The sequence below is a fragment of the Oncorhynchus gorbuscha genome, linkage group LG05, assembly GCF_021184085.1.
Source record: "Oncorhynchus gorbuscha isolate QuinsamMale2020 ecotype Even-year linkage group LG05, OgorEven_v1.0, whole genome shotgun sequence".
NCBI lineage: Eukaryota > Metazoa > Chordata > Actinopteri > Salmoniformes > Salmonidae > Oncorhynchus > Oncorhynchus gorbuscha.
Window position 1 is genome coordinate 64,685,650 of NC_060177.1, and position 22,296 is coordinate 64,707,945.

Below are 22,296 nucleotides of genomic sequence, written 5' to 3' on the forward strand. Positions count from 1 at the left end.
TCTTCATAAATGAGACTTGCATATTTATGGAATCTGCTTTACTTAAATCTTTCAGCATCTAGGCCAGGACAGGTCATTTCCATTGTTTTTGGTGCGCATTTTACATTTGCTGACTGCAGACTGTACTTTTTCTGCTGATTATTTTGCCTAGCACTTGATAAATCCAAGGCAACGGTATTGGATCAACATTTGTCCTCCAAAATGCAATAATTGTGAGGATCGGATTCAGAGCAACTCACAATTTCAGTTGGCTTTTCCTTTCTGGAGTTTTAAAGGGTATTGATCGAAACAACTTGGCCAGTTCTGACCGTCCGAAACAGCCAGCCCATTCCACCTTGAGAGGGCACGTTTAATATCCCATCTACTTCACACAAAGTCCTATCAATACGCAGCTTCACTTTCTCTCTCCAACCAAAAAGGCAAGTCTCAGGCTGGGCTGGATTCTCAAACCATAGAATGGAAATAAGGTCCAGATGGACATTTAGCATGAGAATAATCAAATAAAAGTTGACCTATTTCAGCATGACCTCTCCAAAACACCTTGCAGTGATCTGTGTGTGTTCCTCCCTGACAGCAAATATAACCCATTGTAACCCAGTTGATGGGAACTGTTTAAGGACACTCCACCACGAGCATGGGAGAGTCCAGGCATTCTCGTTTCCTGCATTAGGCCTACATTGAAGGAGTGGTACGTCGTCAGTGGTATGTTACAAACCAGCTGCATCCAGTGTTGTCGATAAACATTGGAGTGAAACCATACAGAAGGAGCTTTATTTGAAATCACATGGCAATGGTTGTGTTATGCAGAGCCCTGGTGTGACTGAAAGAGAAAGCCCAATAGTGATCAGAGTTACCTGCCAAAAGGAAAACCCTTGCACAACTCTAAGATAAATTGGAAGTAGAATGCCAACTGAAAAGAAACAAGCTAGTAGCTCTAAAATTGATATTGATTTTGCAAAGGTAGAATCTCATGAAGGGAGAGTTATATAGTAATGTAATTTCAGTGGTCAACATTTATTTACAAAACTGGAAGCATTACAAGAATGTAGTTTTTGTTTGTGTTCGACCAGAAATGACAAACATTAGTCCACTCCATCTAACAATACTACTGGCCTCATGTTGAACTCCAAACCAAGAGCATTCCCCGGAGGGCATTATTAGAATATGTTGACCATACCATGAATCAACTACTACAAATATGTTATTGACAGGTGGGCCTTGCACTTTCCACGCAGACACATCAATCATTAATTGTAAACCTACGTAAGGAAATTTGAGAGGGTACAGATTAAAAGGATCTATACATTTGAACTAATGAATCCTGGTATTATCAGTCTACAATTACTTCACAGCAGATTGAGTGTAAATCAGTCAACACATACTAGAGGAAGATTGATTACAAATTATGCATTTTCTACCTCAAAATATAGGGAGTATAACAGTAATATAAATAAGTCATTAATATGCATTGTGCATTCTGAATAACACATACAACTATAAAATAATATGAAAATCATGATTATATATTACAAGTCTTTGAATTAGTCTGTAATAAAACAAAATTATGCAAACCAGCCATCCACTTCATAGAAAATACAGAGGATGGACAATGAACAAAGATCTGCTGCAGCACAAATCAACATAGAACACGGAAAATAGATCAAATCAATAAAATAACTTCAACCAAAATAATATAGTGGTTTCAAGCTTAAAATGTTGTGAACTGTGCGTGTGTTTGTGTGAGCATGTGCCTGGGTGTGCATGTGCCTGGGTGTGCATGTGCCTGGGTGTGCATAGTGATTTGGCAGAAGTTAAACTGATCACAGTAACTGAAACAGTGAAACAATAGATGGGGCGTTCCACGAAATGAGTGCCTTTTGCGTCCATTTGATATTTTTAGAATAGATGATGCACAAATATTTCATTTTAAAAGCCAGTTATATTCAATGAAGTGCCCTTTAATATAGACCACACAGATAATTCAATAAATCCGATTCTAAACATCTCTCCATGTACCCTCTGTGACTTCTAGGAAGATTAACCCACTTAACCCCAACACTTCTCCAACTTTTCACCATCATTGTAAAGCCCTAGCTATTTTGTTGCTTTGACAGTCATTTCTGAAGAGAATTTATTTAATGTGATTAGTAATTAATTTATGTCTGTTACTCATTTTAAGGCCAACCCTGTTACGTGAACTGAACTCTTCATTTAATATGGTTAAACTACTCATTTTTAAATATATCTTTTCCAAAAGAAAAATGAACATCTAATTTTCATATCAGTGTAAAAGCAGTTGAGCTGGTTCTACTCTTTTTGTCCATTTTCTGGTGTTTTGTGGTGAAGAACCTAGCGGGTCTAGAACAACACGCCAACCCTGTTACCCACATATAGACAGTCTACATTTTTTTTAAATTACATTTTTTGGGTGAAGCTTGCATTCAATTTCCACTCTGTTGAACACAACAAGCTTATATTCCCCGTCACAAGGGGATTTGCGGCTGATTTACAGTGGCAAGAAAAAGTATGTGAACCTTCTGGAAATACCTGGATTTCTGCATAAATTGGTAATAAAATTGGATCTGATCTTCATCTAGGTCACAACAATAGACAAACACAGTCTGCTTAAACAAATAACACACAAACAATGATATGTTTTCATGTCTTTATTGAACACACCGTGTAAACATTCACAGTGTAGGGTATGTGAACCCTCCACACAGTGTTGTATGTTCCATCCAAACAACTCAACCATAGTTTAATCTGTCCACAGGATATTTAGCCAGTAGCGCTGTGGAACATCCAGGTGCACTTTTGGAAACATAAGACGCGCAGCAATGTTTTTTTTGGACAGCCGTGGCTTCTTCCATGGTGTCCTCCCATGAACACCATTCTTGTTTAGTGTTTTACGTGTCGTAGACTCGTCAACAGAGATGTTAGCATGTTCCAAAGATTTCTGTAAGTCTTTAGCTGACACTCTAAGATTCTTCTTAACCTCATTAATCATTCTGCACTGTGCTCTTGCAGTTATCTCTGCAGGACGGCCACTCCTAAGGAGAGTAGCAACAGCGCTGAACTTTCTCCATTCATAGACAATTTGTCTTACCGTGGACTGATGAACATCAAGGCTTTTAGAGATACTTTTGAAACCCTTTCCAGCTTTATGCATGTTAATAACTTGTAATCTTAGGTCTTCTGAGATCTCTTTTGTTCGAGGCATGGTTCACATCAGGTAATGCTTCTTGCGAAGAATAGCAAACTCAAATTTTGTGATTGTTTTTTATAGGGCAACGGCAGCTCTGACCAACATTTCCGATCTCGTCTCATGGATTGGACTCCAGGTTAGCTGACTCCATTAGCCTAGGAGTTCACATACTTTTCCCAACCTACACTGTGATTGTTTAAATGATGTATTCAATACAGGCAAGAAAAATACATTAATTTGTGTGCTATTAGTTTAAGCACACTATGTTTTTCTATTGTTATGACCTAGATGAAGATCAGATCAAATTTGATGACCAATTTATGCAGAAATCCAGGTAATTCCAAAGGGTTCACATACTTTTTCTTGCCACTGTAAGATTAAATTGTCAACCCTGTTACTTTATTTGGCACTTAATAGGCGCTTTCTATAGTAATGGTTTTATTAAACCTCTTGAGATGTTTGTGTTTTTTATTACGTTGATCATGTGCTCTTTATGACAGAATGTTAAAATTAGGTGAATGCATCATTAAAAAACAAAATAACATTCAGCCAGTTCCCCTGAACAAGATAAATCTCTATTAGCACACTCCTCAATTCTCTAAAAAGACGAACAAATATTTGAAACTTTGAGGAGCTACTTTAAAGGACTAGCCCATAGTTTGTGGAATAAAGCACTTGATGGTAATAACGTAGCTGCGTACCACAGGCAATACACATCAGAAATGAAAACAGACTACATAACTGCCAGCTATCATGGTGTCTTAATGTCCTGTAGAGTAGGGACTAACCTTACAGTTGAACCATAATAAGTTTGTCCATTACATGGGCCCACCCCATAATATGTTCATGTACAACCCGCCAGAGAGCACACCCAGCAGAGTGGAGTAGCAGGCAGGCAAAGCCCAGTGATAATCAGTATTCAGCAGCATGTAGATGTTATACTTTAGAGTCTGTGGGAATCCAAGTTAGAGGTCCGATGGGGGAGGGAGGGCATTTCCGTTTTTCATACTGACCTGATGGGCTCCCAGCCTGAATCTGGTCCCACTGGTCTTTTACATGATCTTATTGATTTAAGCTGAGTTATAACCATAGTTATGGAAGGAGGTTAGGAAAAGAGACCTCAGCGTGGCATTTAAAAAAAAAGTAGACTGTTCGAGGGATGAGCTGGGATAGTATGTACAGTGCATTCAGAAAGTATTCACACCCCTTTACTTTTTCTACATTTTGTTGTCAGAGCCTGTATTAAAAATAGGTTACATTTAGATTTTGTGTCACTGATGCACACACAATACCCCATAATGTCAAAATGGATTTTTTTTTAAAGAATTATTTTGAAATTAATAATAAATGTAAGGTTCAAATGCCTTTAGTCAAATAAGTATTCAACCCCTTTGTTATGGCAAGCCTAAATAAAAAAATAAAAAGCAGGCGCTGTCAAATATCCCTTTGAGTATGGCGAAGTTATTAATTAGGCTTTTGATGATGTATTAACACACCCAGTCACTAAAAAGATAGAGGTATCCTTCCTAACTCAGTTGGAGGAGAGAAAGGAAACTACTCAGGGATTTTTGTGATTTTGGTTGTGATATGAGAAAACTGACGATGGATCAACAACATTATACTCACTCCACAATACTAATCTTGTCTCTATGGGGGTGCCACAGGGTTCAATTCTCGGGACGGCTCTTTTCTCTGTTTACATCAATGATGTCGCTCTTGCTGCTGGTGATTCTCTGATCCACCTCTACGCAGACGACACCATTCTGTATACTTATAGCACTTCTTTGTACACGGTGTTAAAAAACCTCCAAACAAGCTTCAATGCCATACAACACTCCTTCCGTGGCCTCCAACTGCTTTTAAATGCTAGTAAAACTAAATGCATGCTCTTCAACCGATTACTGCCCGCACACGCTCGCCCAACTAGCATCACTACTCTGGACGGTTCTGACTTAGAATATGTGGACAACTACAAATGCCTACGTGTCTGGTTAGACTGTAAAGTCTCCTTCCAGACTCACATTAAGCATCTCCAATCCAAAATTAAACCTAGAATCGGATTACAATTTCGCAACAAAGCCTCCTTCACTCACGCTGTCAAACATACCCTCATAAAACTGACTATCCTACCGATCCTTGACTTCGGCGATGTCATTTACAAAATAGCTTCCAATACTCTACTCAGCAAACTGGATGTAGTCCATCACAGTGCCATCCGTTTTGTCACCAAAGCCCCATATACTACCCATCACTGTGTCGTGTATGCTCTCGTTGGCTGGCCCTCGCTACATATTCGTCGCAAAACCCACTGGCTCCAGGTCATCTATAAGTCTTTGCTAGCACCATAGCTGGGTTGTGTTCCGGATGATGCACGACTCTCGTACGGGAGTTGCAGCGTTGAGACAAGACTAACTACCAACTGGATACCACGAAATTGGGGAGAAAAAAAAGGGGTTAAAAGGTATTTATTTTTTATAAAACACAAGGCCAAATCTACACTGGAGTTGCTTACCAAAATTACTTTGAATGTTCTTGAGTGGCCTAGTTACAGTTTTGCCTTAAAACGGCTTGACAATCTATGGTATGAATACTTTCTGAAGGCACTGTATGTACTGGTGAAATATATGTTTTTAACAAAAGACAACACAACATGAGAATGCACAGAGAAATGTATATTATGCTACTGCTCTATTCTGAAGAGGCACGCAACCTGGCCAAACATGCTGACGGTGCATTGAAATACTGTAGTAGCTTTTGTTTATTGTGTTTCTGAATATTTGATTTAAGCATACTTATATTGATAGTAACCAGTTAAAAGTTAGAAAATAAATAGGTAAAATGAAAGACTACTAAAATACAACTGAAAAGCATGCATGCATATTCCATTCAGGGATGTCAGAAGGAATACTTAACCGTAGACCCTTGACACTTGAAAACCGTTTGATCAGCTGAAGTTAGGGTATTTACTTGGCAAGATGCCAGTGTGTGTGTCCTCACATGTCTCTTTAATCCCATTGGGACAGACCGGTGCCCTCCATAACAAGACCAGCAGTCCCATTGTCTTTTCCTTGGCCCTATTCCATCCAGCAAACTGCCACACATACTCTGGTTCCAATGGTCGGGCACTGAAGTTGGACTCCAGAAAATACCCCCTGCATCTCTGTGTATTTTGGGGTCGGACGATTTAAGATATATGGCCGAGCACAGGACAGAGCAAATTGTCCGTCAAAAAAAATCCATAATGCTGATGATCAAATCTGTGGTGATGTCACCCAAGCCATGGCAATCAATAACTTGGAGTGAGAGGAGCAGAGAACATGAGGAACCTGGTTGGGTGGATACTGACTGACTGCATGTACATCAGGGAGAGGCTGGGTCCCGTGACTGGCTAGGAGCTGTTCTGTTTATCCTCTGGTACAGATAGTGGAGTGGGAGTGTGATGGTGATGGCCAGTGGGACTTGTGTTGGATAGATACTGGCATACCTAAAGGGAGAAAAGTTAATACACTCTTTACCATCCACAAGGAAAACATAACATCTATAAATAATTTGTTATTTCAATGTGTAAATGAATTATATAAGATTGGTTAAAGGAGTTACAAAAAAATAAAACATAAAAGTCCAAATTGGGTGAAATCCTACTGGATTCATAGATGGAACCAGGAGAGGCATGGCAGACCAGATCATCACATATGATTTGGAATGCTGTCCATCTCATTGAAAAGCTAATTGACAGGCCTAAGTTCTTCCGATGCATAAAGCAAAGCCAGTTCAGAAAGGGAACCTGAGTGCATCTAATTAGATGCTCTTAACAATCCCGCTTACCTTATTTGGCGGTCCATTTAAACTGACAGGTTCTGTTCAAACATCCTACTGCTGCTTGCTGCTACTGCTAGTATGCGTTTGTTCCCACCACCAAACCAGCTTCCACCTGTTAGGTTCTGTTTTTCTGCTGGGGGATTGGTATAGCCATCCACGCTCACTGCTTGTAGGTCATTGTATATATTGATGCTTTGCTTGGGCTGTGAGCTACCCTGAAGGAGCAGAGCCGATATCGCCAAGACTTGCATTATTCATTCTTTAATAAATGGTTCAACATATTTTTATGTGGTGTTTCCTTTCTGAAATGGCTTTCATCACCTTTAGATCCTCCTGAAGAGGAATCCTCATAGAGGAGAGAACCATCCTATGAAAAAGCCATATAACAGGCAGCAAAACAAAATCACAGGCGTAAAAATGCCAATACACTGCTCTGCACGATGCATGTCTCTCTGGCCGGCGATCTGTCTGGTAATGAATGAACAGAGGTCCCACATTGGGCTTGGTGTAGCTACACACAGTGACAGAAGAGAACATTCTATAGACATAGATCAACAGAAGTGACATTAAACTACATTATGCACAAAGGAGACAGTTTGTCCACAGAGCCACTTCATCTTAGTTCATCCCCACAGCACTCCACTGGACCAGCCTGGCCTTTGGCTCTCTGGGGAATAAGGCCCAGGAACTGGAAATGATTTTGGCCTGTAATCGCTCTTTCAGAGTGACCCCCTGGTTATGGTCCTGTATACCTACACAACATATACTACACACTCACTAGCACATATACTCTTACCATTGAGCGGGATCCTTGTCAATGGCCATTCGTCTTCAGTGCAAAGGACAAGAAAACAGGCTAGGAAAAAAGGAGGAATACACAATGGTACATAAGTTTCCTTCTGTTAATCAAGGGCCATTTTCAAGACCAGACATGTTACATTATATTTAAAAAAAACAATACCTTGTGGTCTCCCATGCAGACATTAGGGCCCATTGTGTTGTAAACAACACTGCTCGCTCCATCATCTCTCTAAAATGAAGCACACAGCTGTTTAATAGGCCTGTAGAACATGGATCTATGGTAAATACATCAATTAATCCATGAAGTGTGGATGGCAGAGTGTTGCCAAGTGACTCACCCTGTGGATGATATCTTGGGCAGTGTGAGACATGAGAATGCGGTCACACCAGGAGGGGCAGCGAGTGTTCATGTACTGGGTGGGTTTAGTGTAGTCCTCACAGTATGGGTAACTGACAGACAGACACACAGCATGGCAGTGATAGTGTCAGCAGTAACACTCCTTAGGCATTGTAACAGGGATTGATCGTAATAGTACCAGGCCTGCCAGGGATGAGGCTTACCTGGGTGGAAACAGAATGTCTTCCTCTGTAATGACATCTTGAAAGGCTGAGATCTCCTTGTCATACTTCAGAATCTGAGGGATATAGAAGGATTAACAATTACTGGTGGTCTGAAAACAAGGTATGTGCAAACCATAATGATCTGCATAATGTGAATATTCAATTTCACCTAGAATTCACCATTACTTGAACAAAAATATTTAAACGCAACATGCAACAATTTCAAATGTTTTACTGAGTTACAGTTCATATAAGGAAATCAGTCAATTGATCTAAATTCATTAAACCCTAATCTATGGATTTCACATGACTGGGCAGGGGTGCAGCTATGGGTGGCCCTTGGAGGGCATAGGCCCATCCACTTGGCAGCCAGGCCCACTGGGGAGCCAGGCCCAGCCAATCAGAATGAGTTTTTACTCATAAAATGTTTTTTTTTACAGACATAAATACTCCTCAGCATGAAGTCTACCATAACAGTTTTCATTAGGTTGGGTTCATTTCAATCCTGGCCACATGCCCACAACTGGCAGCATCCAAGTGATTGGGTCGGGTGCAGCTGAACCCAACCCAATCATAATGCCCATGGTCAATTTAGTTTGACATTCGATATCCATATCAGGCTAGTTAGGGACCATCAGTACATTACACAATATACATGGCACAATATATTTTTTATGTCAATAGCTCCAAATTTCAACGACTTAAAAACCTAAAACCAACTATAAATTGTCAAAGTTCATATACAAATATGGAAAGCATTTAATGAGACAACTAAAAAATGTGCAACATGAAAATATTGTCCCATTTACATTGTGTAATTTATTGATTGTTCCCAACTAGCCCTAGAGATAGGCTACCCAATGTCAAACCAACTTTGCCACCGTTGCACACCAGCCGGCTGAAGCTAATTGGTGAAAGAAGTTGGCAAGCACTAGCTAGCCTAGGTGACTTCAAGACAAGACCTGGTTAGACTGTTTCAAGTTATCTAGAAGGGTGAGTGACTAACTGTGTACTGTTTTGACAGAGTGAATGTACACACTCTTGCCATGTGCAACCACACACACACATACACACGAGACACCCAAATGAAACCACCATCACAAGACGCGTGGCTTCAGTCATGGCTGCTGCATTTCTTAATGACCAAGCCAAAAAATTAGGCCAAATCAGGAGGTTCAGCCCCCATTTAATGAAGTATTTTCTGTGGTTGTTTGGGGTTTAGAACTGGTAGGGACGGGAAAGGGAAATAGGCTCCCTAGTCAGTTGGATACAGAATGCATTCAACCGAAATGTGTCTTCAGCATTCAGCCCAACCCGTCTGAATCAGAGAAGTGGGTGGGTGGGGGGGGTGCTGCCTTAAACGACATCCGCGTCATCGGCGCCAAGGCATTAATGATTGCTGTCAAGGCAGCGAGTGGTAGCCCATGAGATTAATATGGGTGTGGTTGATGTGTACAGTAGATAATGTTCTCACCGCTCTGCCGTTGTCCTCTGTGAACACTGCCTGGTGCAGGTAGGCAAACATCTTGGTCTCAATATGGAGAAGAACCTTGAGATGGAGGAACAGGGGATAGAGTAAACCTCCGAATCTGAATAACAACAGGGAAACAGTAGGATGGAAGAAGTTGAAGAGTGTGGAGACTCACCTGGTGGTCATTGTCCTTTTGCTCACAGATAATTTTTTCCACCTCATTACTGCTGTCCTTCTTCACTGTCTGCACCTCTGCTGAAGTGGACAAGTTCTGGAACACACACACAGTTCGGTCAACTAAAACTCAATAGTCATCTAACCATTAGTAAAGATTCTCGTGAAATTGTTAAGGAAGTGGGCCATGTAATAATACCTGGACCAGGCTAAGGGTGTCCAGGCGGAAGTTGAAATCCCCAAACAGGAAGAAGGGGAGTGGAGTGTAGCTGCTGTCTGAGATCCTGGAAGGAAACGACAGTGGTATTAATCGAAGTGGGCTCAATGCAAAAGCCTTATATATCTCTCAAGTAGTTGCACTTGAGTTGTTCTCCAAAGCTGAGAATGGACAGACCTACCTGTTGATGACATATCTCAGGGCCTTCTGGCGGTTGTCCGAGTAAATGGAGGGACTGGTGTTACAGGCAATGAGGTTGGAGGCGTCGTGGAAGAGGTGTACGTTGACTAGGTCCAGACCCCTGCCGAGAGCACACACATACGCACACACACACACACACACACACACACACACACAAACACACAAAGTGAGAAGTGGCAGGCAGATCTATGAAAAAACTAAATTATTGGAAAGATATTTGTTATTGCCTTCTATCAAATCTACACATGTGTATGAGTGGGAACTGTTCAGTGGTAGTTAAGAAGAGCTTACTTATTAGTGAGTGCACTCGACATCCATGCTAGTCCACAAAGAAACACATTTGTCTCCTGTGCCAAGCATTAACTCCTTTTCTGCTGCTGCCACCTGAACACAATTAATGTGCATACAACTGGCAGGCTGTGTTTACTTACAGGGTGACCTTGTAGCACTCTGCCCATGAACTCCTTTTGTCTAAGACCCGGTGGTAGTGACACAGGAGGGCAAATAGTAACTATTGTGCAGAGGAAACCGAGGGTGTTTGCTGAGCTTCAGCTTCAACCACTGCAGTAGCAGTGAGCAACGGGCTGACAGCAGGCTGTGACTGTTCGAGCAGCCTCTCTCTCTGTGGGTCCCTGTCTATTGATGAGCTGTGATAGTAGACAGTAGAGTAGAGTAATGTAGAGTAGAGTAGAGCACGTACTGGTTGTGAATGATCCACCGGGTCCTCATAAAGCCCTTCCTAGACCATTTGAACTGCAAAACACATCACACAACAGAAGCTATACCGATGAATGTTTTGTATGTGAAATGTTCAACAAATAGCACCATTTAACTAACTCATTGGAGGGCCATTCTGGTAATTATTGATTATTCAATACAATTTATCTCATATCCCTGTCAGATTGGGCAGACTCCCCCTTCAGCCCCTATAGACCCATTTGTCCCAACACATCCCGGCCCACCCTGACCTCTCCCAGCCCACACACACACACTTACATCGGGCCAGAAATTCTTCAGGAATTTTTCTTTCTCCACTGTGGTTACTTCATCCAGGGAGCCTACATACTTGTTCTGTCCAGACACTGCTTTGAAATCCTTAACTGTGAGGGGGAGAGAGGCGTGGAAGGGTAAAATAGTGAGAAAACATGCAAACACTAATCAATAAAGTGACGTTCAGCTTATAACAGCACCATATGTGATCAGAGAACCTATAATCAGGCCATTAGGCAGTGTTTGGTCACTGTGCACTGATCTGACTGGCGACACAGAACATGGCAGGCCTGGGATGTTAATGGCTCTTCCATAAGCCTTTTCTGAAGAGCTTTTTCCATGCCTAACGTGACTGGACTATGCAACAAGAAAATAATACATCCCACTTTCAATTCAGATTCACTGATATGTCTGGGCCAAAAGAGGTGTCCATCCCCCCGGCGACATTCAAAAGATGATCAGACACATTGTATAAAAATACAGACAGGAATCTCCAGACTGACATACAAAATTGATCTTGCTTCCTCCTAAACTCTTTTGTGCCAAACTCTAATTATATTATAATCATGATATATTACAAAGGGCCAAGTTTGCACACCAGGACTGATGCAGATGTTCTGAAATTATCGCCATGTGCAGGGCCTGAATGGAAGTGATCCATCATAAGGTGATAACAAAATGTCATTAATCTTTTGTTATTCAAAGTCAATAATGATGTCATACAGATATGATTGTAATGTCCTTACCATTAAAATCATATTGGTAGATGTTTTTCAATGACTTATGGATGAAGTACATGCTTCCCAAGGCCTGTAAGGACAAATAATAAAATACAAGCTCATTTAAACAATCGCTGAGAATGGCAGTTTGCTGTATTGATGATAGTATAGTTTGATTTAAAGTTTCAATTTTATTATGTACGTTAGCTAGTACAGTACAGATAGACAGATTTTTTTTCCTGTTCGTGAATATAGAATGTCTGATTTTCCAATATTGCATCCTTCAAGAAATACCTTGTACAGTTCTCACTTATAGTTTGAATCCATGCCAAATAGTTATTTCAAGTTTCAACGTTACATTTCTTGCGAAACAGCTTCATTCACTTCGACATTCTCAGGAGACATGCTAGACCATGTTGGTCAGACGCAGCACTCAGGCTTCAGTGGTAAAATACAGTCATAATGACTTAAAGAAACAACCCAATGTCTGAGTCATCCAACATGATCTGATTCTATTATTATCATGAACCATCCCAATCTACAGTAGATCTAGTCTCCTGCCACACACACCCGGCCTTCAATCCTCCCCTTTTTTCAAGCAATTATATTATGCTCAACTCACTCTTCTCCACAGAAACATACAGTCTTACTGCAATAACATGTACGCTGTACACACTCAAAATGGGCACACGCACATATACACACACGCAAGCACACAAACACACTTTAGCACCTAATCATCCCTGACATGGGCTGACAATTTTGATTGTACTAACTGCCTGCTTCAATGATCTGATTAATCAAACCCTGAGATCAATAAAGACAGAAAATTAAAACAATTTAAAAGGTATTAAGCAGTACGGCTGCTGACTGCCGCCTTGGCGGCTGCGACTCGGGGACGGAGAAAAATATGGCGGCACCCAGAGGGTCTCAGGCGTGACGGCAAGAGAGATCTCTCCCTGAAGAGACCATTCATCTTCACTGCCAGAGCAATCCTCATTTAATGGGATGGAGCTGTCCCTACTCAACTAGCCCGGGTGACCAGCGATTAGGGATAGACCTGTCCATGTTATGTTGGGGGAGGAAGGGGGGGTTAGCTGGGGGTTAGAGGAGAGAGAGGGAGTACGGACTAAACGGAGGGTCTCGCAAATTCGATCTAACATCGACTAATTCAACTGAATCCCTTGGTTATAGCGGTTATTAAATTGCATCACATTTTATTTTGCTTGAGCATTAGCTCAGTTTTGAAGAAAACATGGTGGCAGTTTTAAGAATGTTTACCGACCTAAGAAACATTGTATAATGTATTGTATATATAGTGAAGGTATCAGTAGCATTGGATGTTTTGGTTGTTGATATTCTTAAAACCATAAAACTGTTTTATGACTGTAAACATCTGCTGTACCTTTTCTCAAAAACCTTAATGTCACACACACACAGAAAGGTTCTCCTCCACATACTCTGCCAACCACCTATCTTCATCAATCAGGTTTGTGCACAGTTTAATAAAAAACTATCGACTTACAAGTGATTTTTTATCAAAACACCATTTGTACAGGGAATGCCTGCATGCCTGCCTCCCTCCTCACAGCCCCTTTGAACAGAGACCCCTCCCCCCTATCCCTCAGCCTCTCCTGGCCAGGGAGCTGATGATCCACAGCCAAAGAGAAACAAATTGAAAATCAATGTGGGTGGCACAGGAGAAATGAGAATGAGGCATTGGGGGCTGCAGCCCTCTTAGGGCAGGGGAGGAGGGGCGCAGACACCACAGCCCAGTGGAAACATAGTCCCAGCTGTCCGCCACTCCCCTCAGCCCTTATTTATTGTTTACAAATGGCCTGGGATCAATAGTTTTAATCTAGAGTTAAATTTATTGACTTTGGCCTGTCTCCCCACACCTGGCCATTGACTTTCCCCTCCACTTCACACACTCTTGAGTGTGGACAGATCCATTGACCCCCACTGTCAGGGCTCCAGTGTTAGGGTCTCACCTGGGTGGGGTTAGGGTTAATCACACTCTGCACGTGATAGGGATGGACCCTCCCAAGACTGGATTTATACAACAACTACTGTGTTGACCTGCCAGACCATTAGGAACCAGGCTCTACTATGACAGTTACAATGTGGCTCAGAATTAAAAAACGCTGGCAAACAGTCCTTATTTCAGGTACAGAGGCCATTGGAAAGGAGGCTGAAGATAGAGTTGGTCTGAGAGCTGGCAGTATGACAGGTGTGGAGATTGAGACAGCATCCATGACAGAGACAGCCTCCTACAGCTCTATAATGGCAGTTTAGTGCTGTACTGACGCACAGTCATACACTGTAGTTACATTTAGAGAGAGGTGGGGAGCCAGAGGATAGAGCCAAGACCAAGTGTATAAACCAGCCTTTAAACACATGGCCTCTGTGTGTACTCACACTTTGTAACTTTCAGAATATACAGTTCATCATACTATAACTTTGAGAAACATTCCCACCCACATACTGTCACGTTGCAATGAACTCTACAAAAGGATACAACAGTTAAGTGTGTTGGTTTTTCTATTCCTTTCACAGGTCAAATATACAAGCTCAGCATGTAACCTAAGGTCCTGCCTACACAAAGAGATCAAAACCAGACGGAGATCACAGACGGAGATCACACACAGAGATCAAAACCAGACTGAGATCACACACGGAGATTACACACGGAGATCACACACGGAGATCAAAACCAGGGAAACATCCAACTGGGATTTAGGGAAAACCAGGGAATTTATTGAAAGTTCCAGGAATTTTGCAACCCTAGGTCAAACTATACTGAACAGACACTGTATATAAAGGCAACAAGCAACAATTTCAAAAATGTTACTGAGTTACAGATCATATAAGGACATTTAAATAAATTAATTAGACTCTAATCTATGGATTTCACATAACTGGGAATACTTAGTGGGGCAAAAAAGTATTTAGTCAGCCACCAATTGTGTAAGTTCTCCCACTTAAAAAGATGAGAGAGGCCTGTAATTTTCATCATAGGTACACTTCAACTATGACAGACAAAATGAGGAAAAAAAATCCAGAAAATCACATTGTAGGATTTTTTATGAATTTATTTGCAAATTATGGTGGAAAATAAGTATTTGGTCAATAACAAAACTTTATCTCAATACTTTGTTATATACCCTTTGTTGACAGAGGTCAAACGTTTTCTGTAAGTCTGAAAATCCTACAATGTGATTTTTTGGATTTTTTTTCTCATTTTGTCTGTCATAGTTGAAGTGTACCTATGATGAAAATTACAGGCCTCACTCATCTTTTTAAGTGGGAGAACTTGCACAATTGGTGGCTTACTAAATACTTTTTTGCCCCACTGTATATGCATCTGCTGGTCAAAGATAACTTGTAAAAAAAAAGGCAGGGACGTGGATCTGAAAACCAGTCAGTATTTGGTGTGACCACCATTTGCCTCAAGCAGCGCGACACATATCCTTTGCATAGAGTTGATCAGGCTGTTGATTGTGGCCTGTGGAATGTTGTCCTACTCCTCTTCAATGGCTGTGCAAAGTAGGCCAAGTAGGCTACTGTGACTTTTTGGTCATAATGTAGGCCTACCAGAGCGGCCCATCATCAAAAACAACGGAGAAAATGCATCCCATAACATTTGAACATGGAACTAGCTGTAATATCATTCAGCATTCAGTAGTATCCAATTTGTGGTGTTTAATGTAAGCCTACATTCCATGACACTTGTAAAAAAAACATACAGGGCTTGATATTAAAGTGTTTATCCACTTGTCCTTCAGACAAGGAGATGACTGAAAATGTTATTGTGTTGTTTGATGCAAGAAACCACTTTACAAAATAAAATACCATTACTACAGAGAATCAGACAAATTATGCTGCCATCTGCCCATTGGCTACAACACTGCCCCTTTAAGACAAAAAAAAGCAATTTACCTGACTTTTCAAAGATGTCTAGTAATGCATACGTTTTGTGCTCTTGTAGAACACAATCACTCCCCTATTGCTGACTACAAATGATCTAGAACTGGGCTAATAACTCACTAACAAGCAAAGGATATGAACAAAATGTGCACACGTGGCTACATGCAGCTCTCGCTTTAATCTCAAAACAAGCTCATCTACTCATGACCGCTCATGCTGAAAACAAAGTCCAGTTCAAAGTAAATGGCACAGATCCATATTTTGCAATTGTCTATTTGCATATAGGCCTACTGCAGCTCTGATTGTTTATGCCGCATTGTATGTTTATGCCGCATTGTCTGTGTAGAGTATGAGCTGAGTAGTGCGTGTCAATGCAATAGAATCCAACTCTGATGTGTTCTGCCTACAACAAAATCTCTTGCATAGTTCATTTTGTTTTGGTATGTTGCATTGAAAGTGGCTAATATTGAGTTGATTCCATCACAATTGCCACAGTAAAGGGAAACGTTAACAGTGTTAACAGGAAAAACTCTAGAACAATGGTCACTAAACTTTCCTGAGTCAAGCTCCCTTGGAGTCAAAATTCAAGCAGAGATTGTAGTAGCCGGGCTGGCAAAACACTGGATCACTGCTACTCTAACATCTGTGATGCATGCAAGGCCCTCCCCCGCCCTCCCACTCCTATAGGCAGAAACTTAAACAGGATGTACCCGTGACGAGGACCATTCAACACTGGTCTGACCAATCGGAATCCACGCTTCAAAATTGTTTTGATCACGCGGACTGGGACATGTTCCAGGTAGCCTCAGAGAATAATATAGATTTATACGCCGATTCAGTGAGTAAGTTTATAAGGAAATGCATAGGAGATACTGTTCCCACTGTGACTATTAAAACATACCCTATCCAAAAACCGTGGATTGATGGCAAACAACCATATTTAACCATGGAAAGATGACCGGGAATATGGCCGAATACAAACAGTGTAGTTATTCCCACCGCAAGGCAATCAAACAAGTGAAACGTCAGTATAAGGACAAAGTGGAGTCGCAATTCAATGGGTCAGACAAGAGACGTATGTGGCCGGGTCTACAGGCAATCACGGACAACAAAAAGAAAACCAGCCACGTCACAGTCACCGACATCTTGCTTCCAGACAAACTGAACACTTTCTTTGCCTGCTATGAGGATAATACAGTGCCACAGATGAGGCCCCCTAACAAGGACTGCCCCCCCCCCCTCCGACGCGAGTAAGACATTTAAACGGCACAGACGGCATCCTTAGCTGTGTCCTTAGAGCATGCGCAAACCTGCTGGCTGGTGTGTTTACGGACATATTCATTCTCTCCCTATCCCAGTCTGCTGTCCCCAAATGCTTCCTGTACCCAAGAAGGCAAAGGTAACTGAACTGAATGACAGCACTGACGTCTGTCATCATGAAGTGCTTTGAGAGACTAGCCAAGGATCATATCACAGCCACCTTACCTGTCACCCTAGACCCGCTGCAATAAGCATACTGCCCCAATAGGTGCACAGATGATGCAATTGCCATCACACTGCACACTGCCCTATCCCATCTGGACAAGAGGAATACCTATGTAAGAATGCTGTTCATTGACTACAGCTCAGCATTCAACACCATAGTACCCTCCAAGCTCATCATTAAGCTTGATGCTCTGGGTCTCAACCCCGCCCTGTGCGATTGGGTCCTGGACATCCTGACAGGCCTCCCCCCAGGTGGTGATGGTAGGAAACAACATCTCCACTTCGCTAATCCTCAACACTGGGGCCCCACAAGGGTGCGTGCTCAGCCCCCCTCCTGTACTCTCTGTTCACCCATGACCGTGTGGCCATGCACGCCTTAAACTCGATCATCAGGTTTGCAGACGACACAACAGTAATAAGCTTGAACACCAACAACGATGAGACAGCCTATAGGGAGGAAGTGAGGGCACTCAGAGTGTGGTGTCAGGAAAACAACCTCTCACTCAATGTCAACAAAACAAAGGAGATGATCATGGACTTCAGGAAACAGCAGAGGGAGCACCCCCCTATCCACATCAACGGGACAGCCGTGGAGAAGGTGGGAAGTTTCAAGTTCCTTGGCGTACACATCACGGACAAACTGAAATGGTCCACCCACACAGACAGTGTGGTGAAGAAGGCGCAACAGCGCCTCTTCAAACTCAGGAGGCTGAAGAAATGTGGCGTGTCACCTAAAACCCTCACAAACTTCTACAGATGCACAATTGAGAGCATCCTGTCAGGCTGTATTACAGCAGGAAGGCCAAAAAGATCATCAAGGACATCAACCACCTGAGCCACTGTCTGTTCACCCCACTACCATCCAGAAGATGAGGTCAGTGGAGTTGCATCAAAGCTGGGACAAAGAAACTGAAAAATAGCTTCTATCTCAAGGGCACCAGACTGTTAAACAGCCATCACTAACACGCAGAGGCTGCTACCTACGGTTGAAGTCGGAAGTTTACATACACTTAGGATGGAGGCATTAAAACTCATTTTTCAACCACTCCACAAATTTCTTGTTAGTTAATGAACTATAGTTTTGGCAAGTCGGTTAGGACAAGTCGGTTACTTGCATGACAAGTAATTTTTCCAACAATTGTTTACAGAGATTATTTCACTGTATCACAAGTTGACATACACCTTCAATCTCAGTGCCTCTTTGCTTGACATCATGGGAAAATCATAAGAAATAAAATGTTAGACCTCCACTAGTCTGGTTCATCCTTGGGAGCAATTACCAAACGCCTGAAGTTACCACGTTCATCTGTACAAACAATAGTACACAAGTATAAACACCATGGGACCACGCAGCTGTCATACCGCTCAGGAAGGAGATGCGTTCTGTCTCCTAGAGATGAGCGTACTTTGGTGCAAAATGTGCCAATCAATCCCAGAACAACAGCAAAGGACCTTGTGAAGATGCTGGAGGAAACAGGTACAAAAGTATCTATATCCACAGTAAACGAGTCCTATATCAACAAAACCTGAAAGGCTCCAAAACCGCCATAAAAAAAGCCAGGCTATGCTTTGCAACTGCACATGGGGACAAAGATTGTACTTTTTGGAGAAATGTCCTATGATCTGATGAAACAAAAATAGAATTGTTTGGCCTAATGACCATCGTTATGTTTGGAGGAAAAAGGGGAAGGCTTGCAAGCCGAAGAACATCCCAACCGTGAAGCACGGGGTGGCAGCATCATGTTGTGGGGGTGCTTTGCTGCAGGAGGGACTGGTGCACTTCAAAAAGGAAGGAAAATTATAAGGAAGGAAAATTATGTGGATATATGTAACATATATAATATATAATAATGTAATATACTAACTGTACTAACTATTACTCTTGTTAAAAATATGAAATGGTATTACATTTGGTGAAGAGCACATTCATCACCTGCACATCTATGACTCCAGTATTTTATTGGTATATTGTAATTACTTCGCCACCATGGCCTATTTATTGCCTTTACCTCCCTTATCTTAATTGTAATTATTCACCTACCTCCTAATGCCTTTTGCACACAATGTATATAGACTCTCTTTTTTTCTACTGTGTTATTGACTTGTTAATTGTTTACTCCATAAAGGTGAAAAAAGAGCACATTATGACTTGTTTAGGACTTGAAACTCAAAGTTAGACTTGAGACTTGACGGTCTTGACTTGAGTGCTAAGACTTGAGACTTACTTGTGACTTGTAAAACAATGACTTGGTCCCACCTCTGCTTTCTGCACATGTCACGGTCAGTGTGAATCGGAGTGACTTGACACAATGCTGGCCAAACAAGATGTAGCTACAAACAAAACGGAGTTAAATGATTCCAGTCTGCCGTGAAGCGTTTATCCATGTATATGGGTAAGAGTCTAGCTACATTTTCAGATAAAAGTTTCTAATTTTGTCAGAAATGCATTTTTATTGCAAGTTAAAGTGTACTGTTATTTAGCTACCGAATGTTAGCTTACTGGCTCGCGAGTTAACGTTACATGTATGATCTGTGTAGTTATATTATTCAAATCAGAAATCTATTTGCATTGCTAGTTATAGCCTAATGTTAGCTAGCTAACATTGAACCTAGTTTGTTAGCTTTAGATTCATACTACACCTATTTTTTATTTTTTTATTTCACCTTTATTTAACCAGGTAGGTTAGTTGAGAACAAGTTCTCATTTGCAACTGCGACCTGGCCAAGATAAAGCATAGCAGTGTGAACAGACAACACAGAGTTACACATGGAGTAAACAATTAACAAGTCAATAACACAGTAGAAAAAAAGAGAGTCTATATACATTGTGTGCAAAAGGCATGAGGAGGTAGGCGAATAATTACAATTTTGCAGATTAACACTGGAGTGATAAATGATCAGATGGTCATGTACAGGTAGAGATATTGGTGTGCAAAAGAGCAGAAAAGTAAATAAATAAAAACAGTATGGGGATGAGGTAGGTACAATTGGGTGTGCTATTTATGACAATGTTTGTATTGGTAGTAGTACGAGTTGGGATTGTGCCGGTTCATTGTTTAGCTAGCTACATGTCTAAACAAAATACTCCACTTCGTCCGGATTATTACACTACCCATCAAATTAGCCAGGTGTGATTATGGCCATCTATTGCATTTAATGAACATGTATTCGTGTCTAGACAATAGTGACCCATCCACTTAGCTAGATGTGGCTGGGGGGGTGGTTATAGCATTTCCTTCACACGACCCATCAATTTAGACAAGTGTGTCGGGTAATAATCTAATAATTATAAAATATGTATCAAATATTTTGATCAGGACACTTTCTTATTTTGATATTGCTATTATGCAAGTAACCATCTCAGTGTACCGTTTACACCATCTGTATCCTGTGCATGTGACAAATAAACTTACATTTTATTGACATAGTATGCGTTTACCAGATGGCCTCACATGTAAATCCTTAAAGAGATGGGTGGGGCTAAGGCTTAAGAGGGTGTGAACAATGCGGAATGGGTGTAGACAAAGAAGAGCTCTCCTGTAGGTGTACCAAAACATTCAAGGGACATTTTCTCAAAAGTGGGGTTACAAGTTGATCAACTTTCAAAGCAGAATTACTTTCCCATTGTTTCTCAACTGCCGTGTATGACATACCATTTTCTAGCTCGGCATCTCTACATTTATCCAATGTAAAATTTGAGAAATTAAGCTTTTTGTGTGTATGGAACATTTCCCGGGATCTTTTATTTTTGCTCATGAAACATGAGACCAACACTACATGTTGCATTTACATTTTTGTTCAGTCACCCTAGTTTCAATGGTCAAATAAACTGCGAGACCCTAAGTCGATGATAAACCTGAGCTTTCCGGTGGGTTATGGTCCACCACCATTGACTGCCTTCGTGTTGTTGAAGCTTGGTCCTCAGATTATACTATTGAGAAAAGCAGATGTTTATATATTTAATGACAAGCTTTTTGTAAAATAAATATGGCTACCCTGTCTATGTAATGAAACAATAATGTAAAGCCTCACCCTATGATCATGTTTAAAATACTCATATCATGTTCAACAAGGTGAGTGTATCAGGTGTGCTTGAAAAGAAATGTCAAATTATTTAAGTAAGACCTTTACAGAACGGATGTCCTGAAGATAGCATTTTGCTTTGGCAAGCATAGAATGCATATTGATATTCTAATATGCAATATTCCCTCTGTTTCTCAGTCTAAAAATAAACAACAGGGCATTTATAAAGGGCCTCTGGCCCTCAGTAGAGCAGTAGTATGGAGCAGGGCCCCACCTTGTGGTCACAGAGGTACACTGCTGTCTGAACAATAACTTGACTGTCGTAGGAGATACAAGCTCTTCTAAAGGCTGGCACACATTCCACCGAATATGGATCTAGCATTTATCTACTGATCGTTCACCGCACTGTGTTTTAGGGATCACCCGCTGTAGATGTCTGACAGCCTCATTTTCACACGATTATACATGTAAAACTCAGATCACAAATTATGTTCAGAGGTGCTAAGTAATCTCGGCCAGCAAATGCTATTAGTGTGTCTGAGACCTAAAGACAAAGACACCAATGGTAACTCTTGTAAGGATTTACACAACATGTCATTGCTTTACCTAGGCCTCATGTCCGTCAAGCTCCACTGCATTACTATATCGATGTTCATGTAAAACAACTGAACTTGGTGTAACCCTAGACCAAGCATGGTGGTTA

General features: G+C 41.3%; 1 protein-coding gene across 2 annotated transcripts in view; it reads right to left on the bottom strand.

Moving 5' to 3' along the window:
* Positions 1–5,945: 5,945 nt before the first annotated feature.
* LOC124036301 (inositol polyphosphate-5-phosphatase A-like) overlaps positions 5,946–22,296 on the bottom strand; it is a 44,433-nt gene continuing 28,082 nt past the window's right edge. For both annotated transcript variants that reach the window (XM_046350707.1, XM_046350709.1), the window contains exons 5-16: positions 12,186–12,249; positions 11,446–11,549; positions 11,150–11,202; positions 10,430–10,549; positions 10,231–10,315; positions 10,033–10,128; positions 9,861–9,935; positions 8,387–8,460; positions 8,164–8,275; positions 7,986–8,054; positions 7,821–7,880; positions 5,946–6,689 (exon numbers count right to left, since the gene is read on the bottom strand). In XM_046350707.1, the coding sequence (XP_046206663.1) occupies positions 7,839–7,880; positions 7,986–8,054; positions 8,164–8,275; positions 8,387–8,460; positions 9,861–9,935; positions 10,033–10,128; positions 10,231–10,315; positions 10,430–10,549; positions 11,150–11,202; positions 11,446–11,549; positions 12,186–12,249 (894 nt within the window). In that variant the 3' untranslated portion in view covers positions 5,946–6,689; positions 7,821–7,838. The remainder of the gene's footprint in view (positions 6,690–7,820; positions 7,881–7,985; positions 8,055–8,163; positions 8,276–8,386; positions 8,461–9,860; positions 9,936–10,032; positions 10,129–10,230; positions 10,316–10,429; positions 10,550–11,149; positions 11,203–11,445; positions 11,550–12,185; positions 12,250–22,296) is intronic.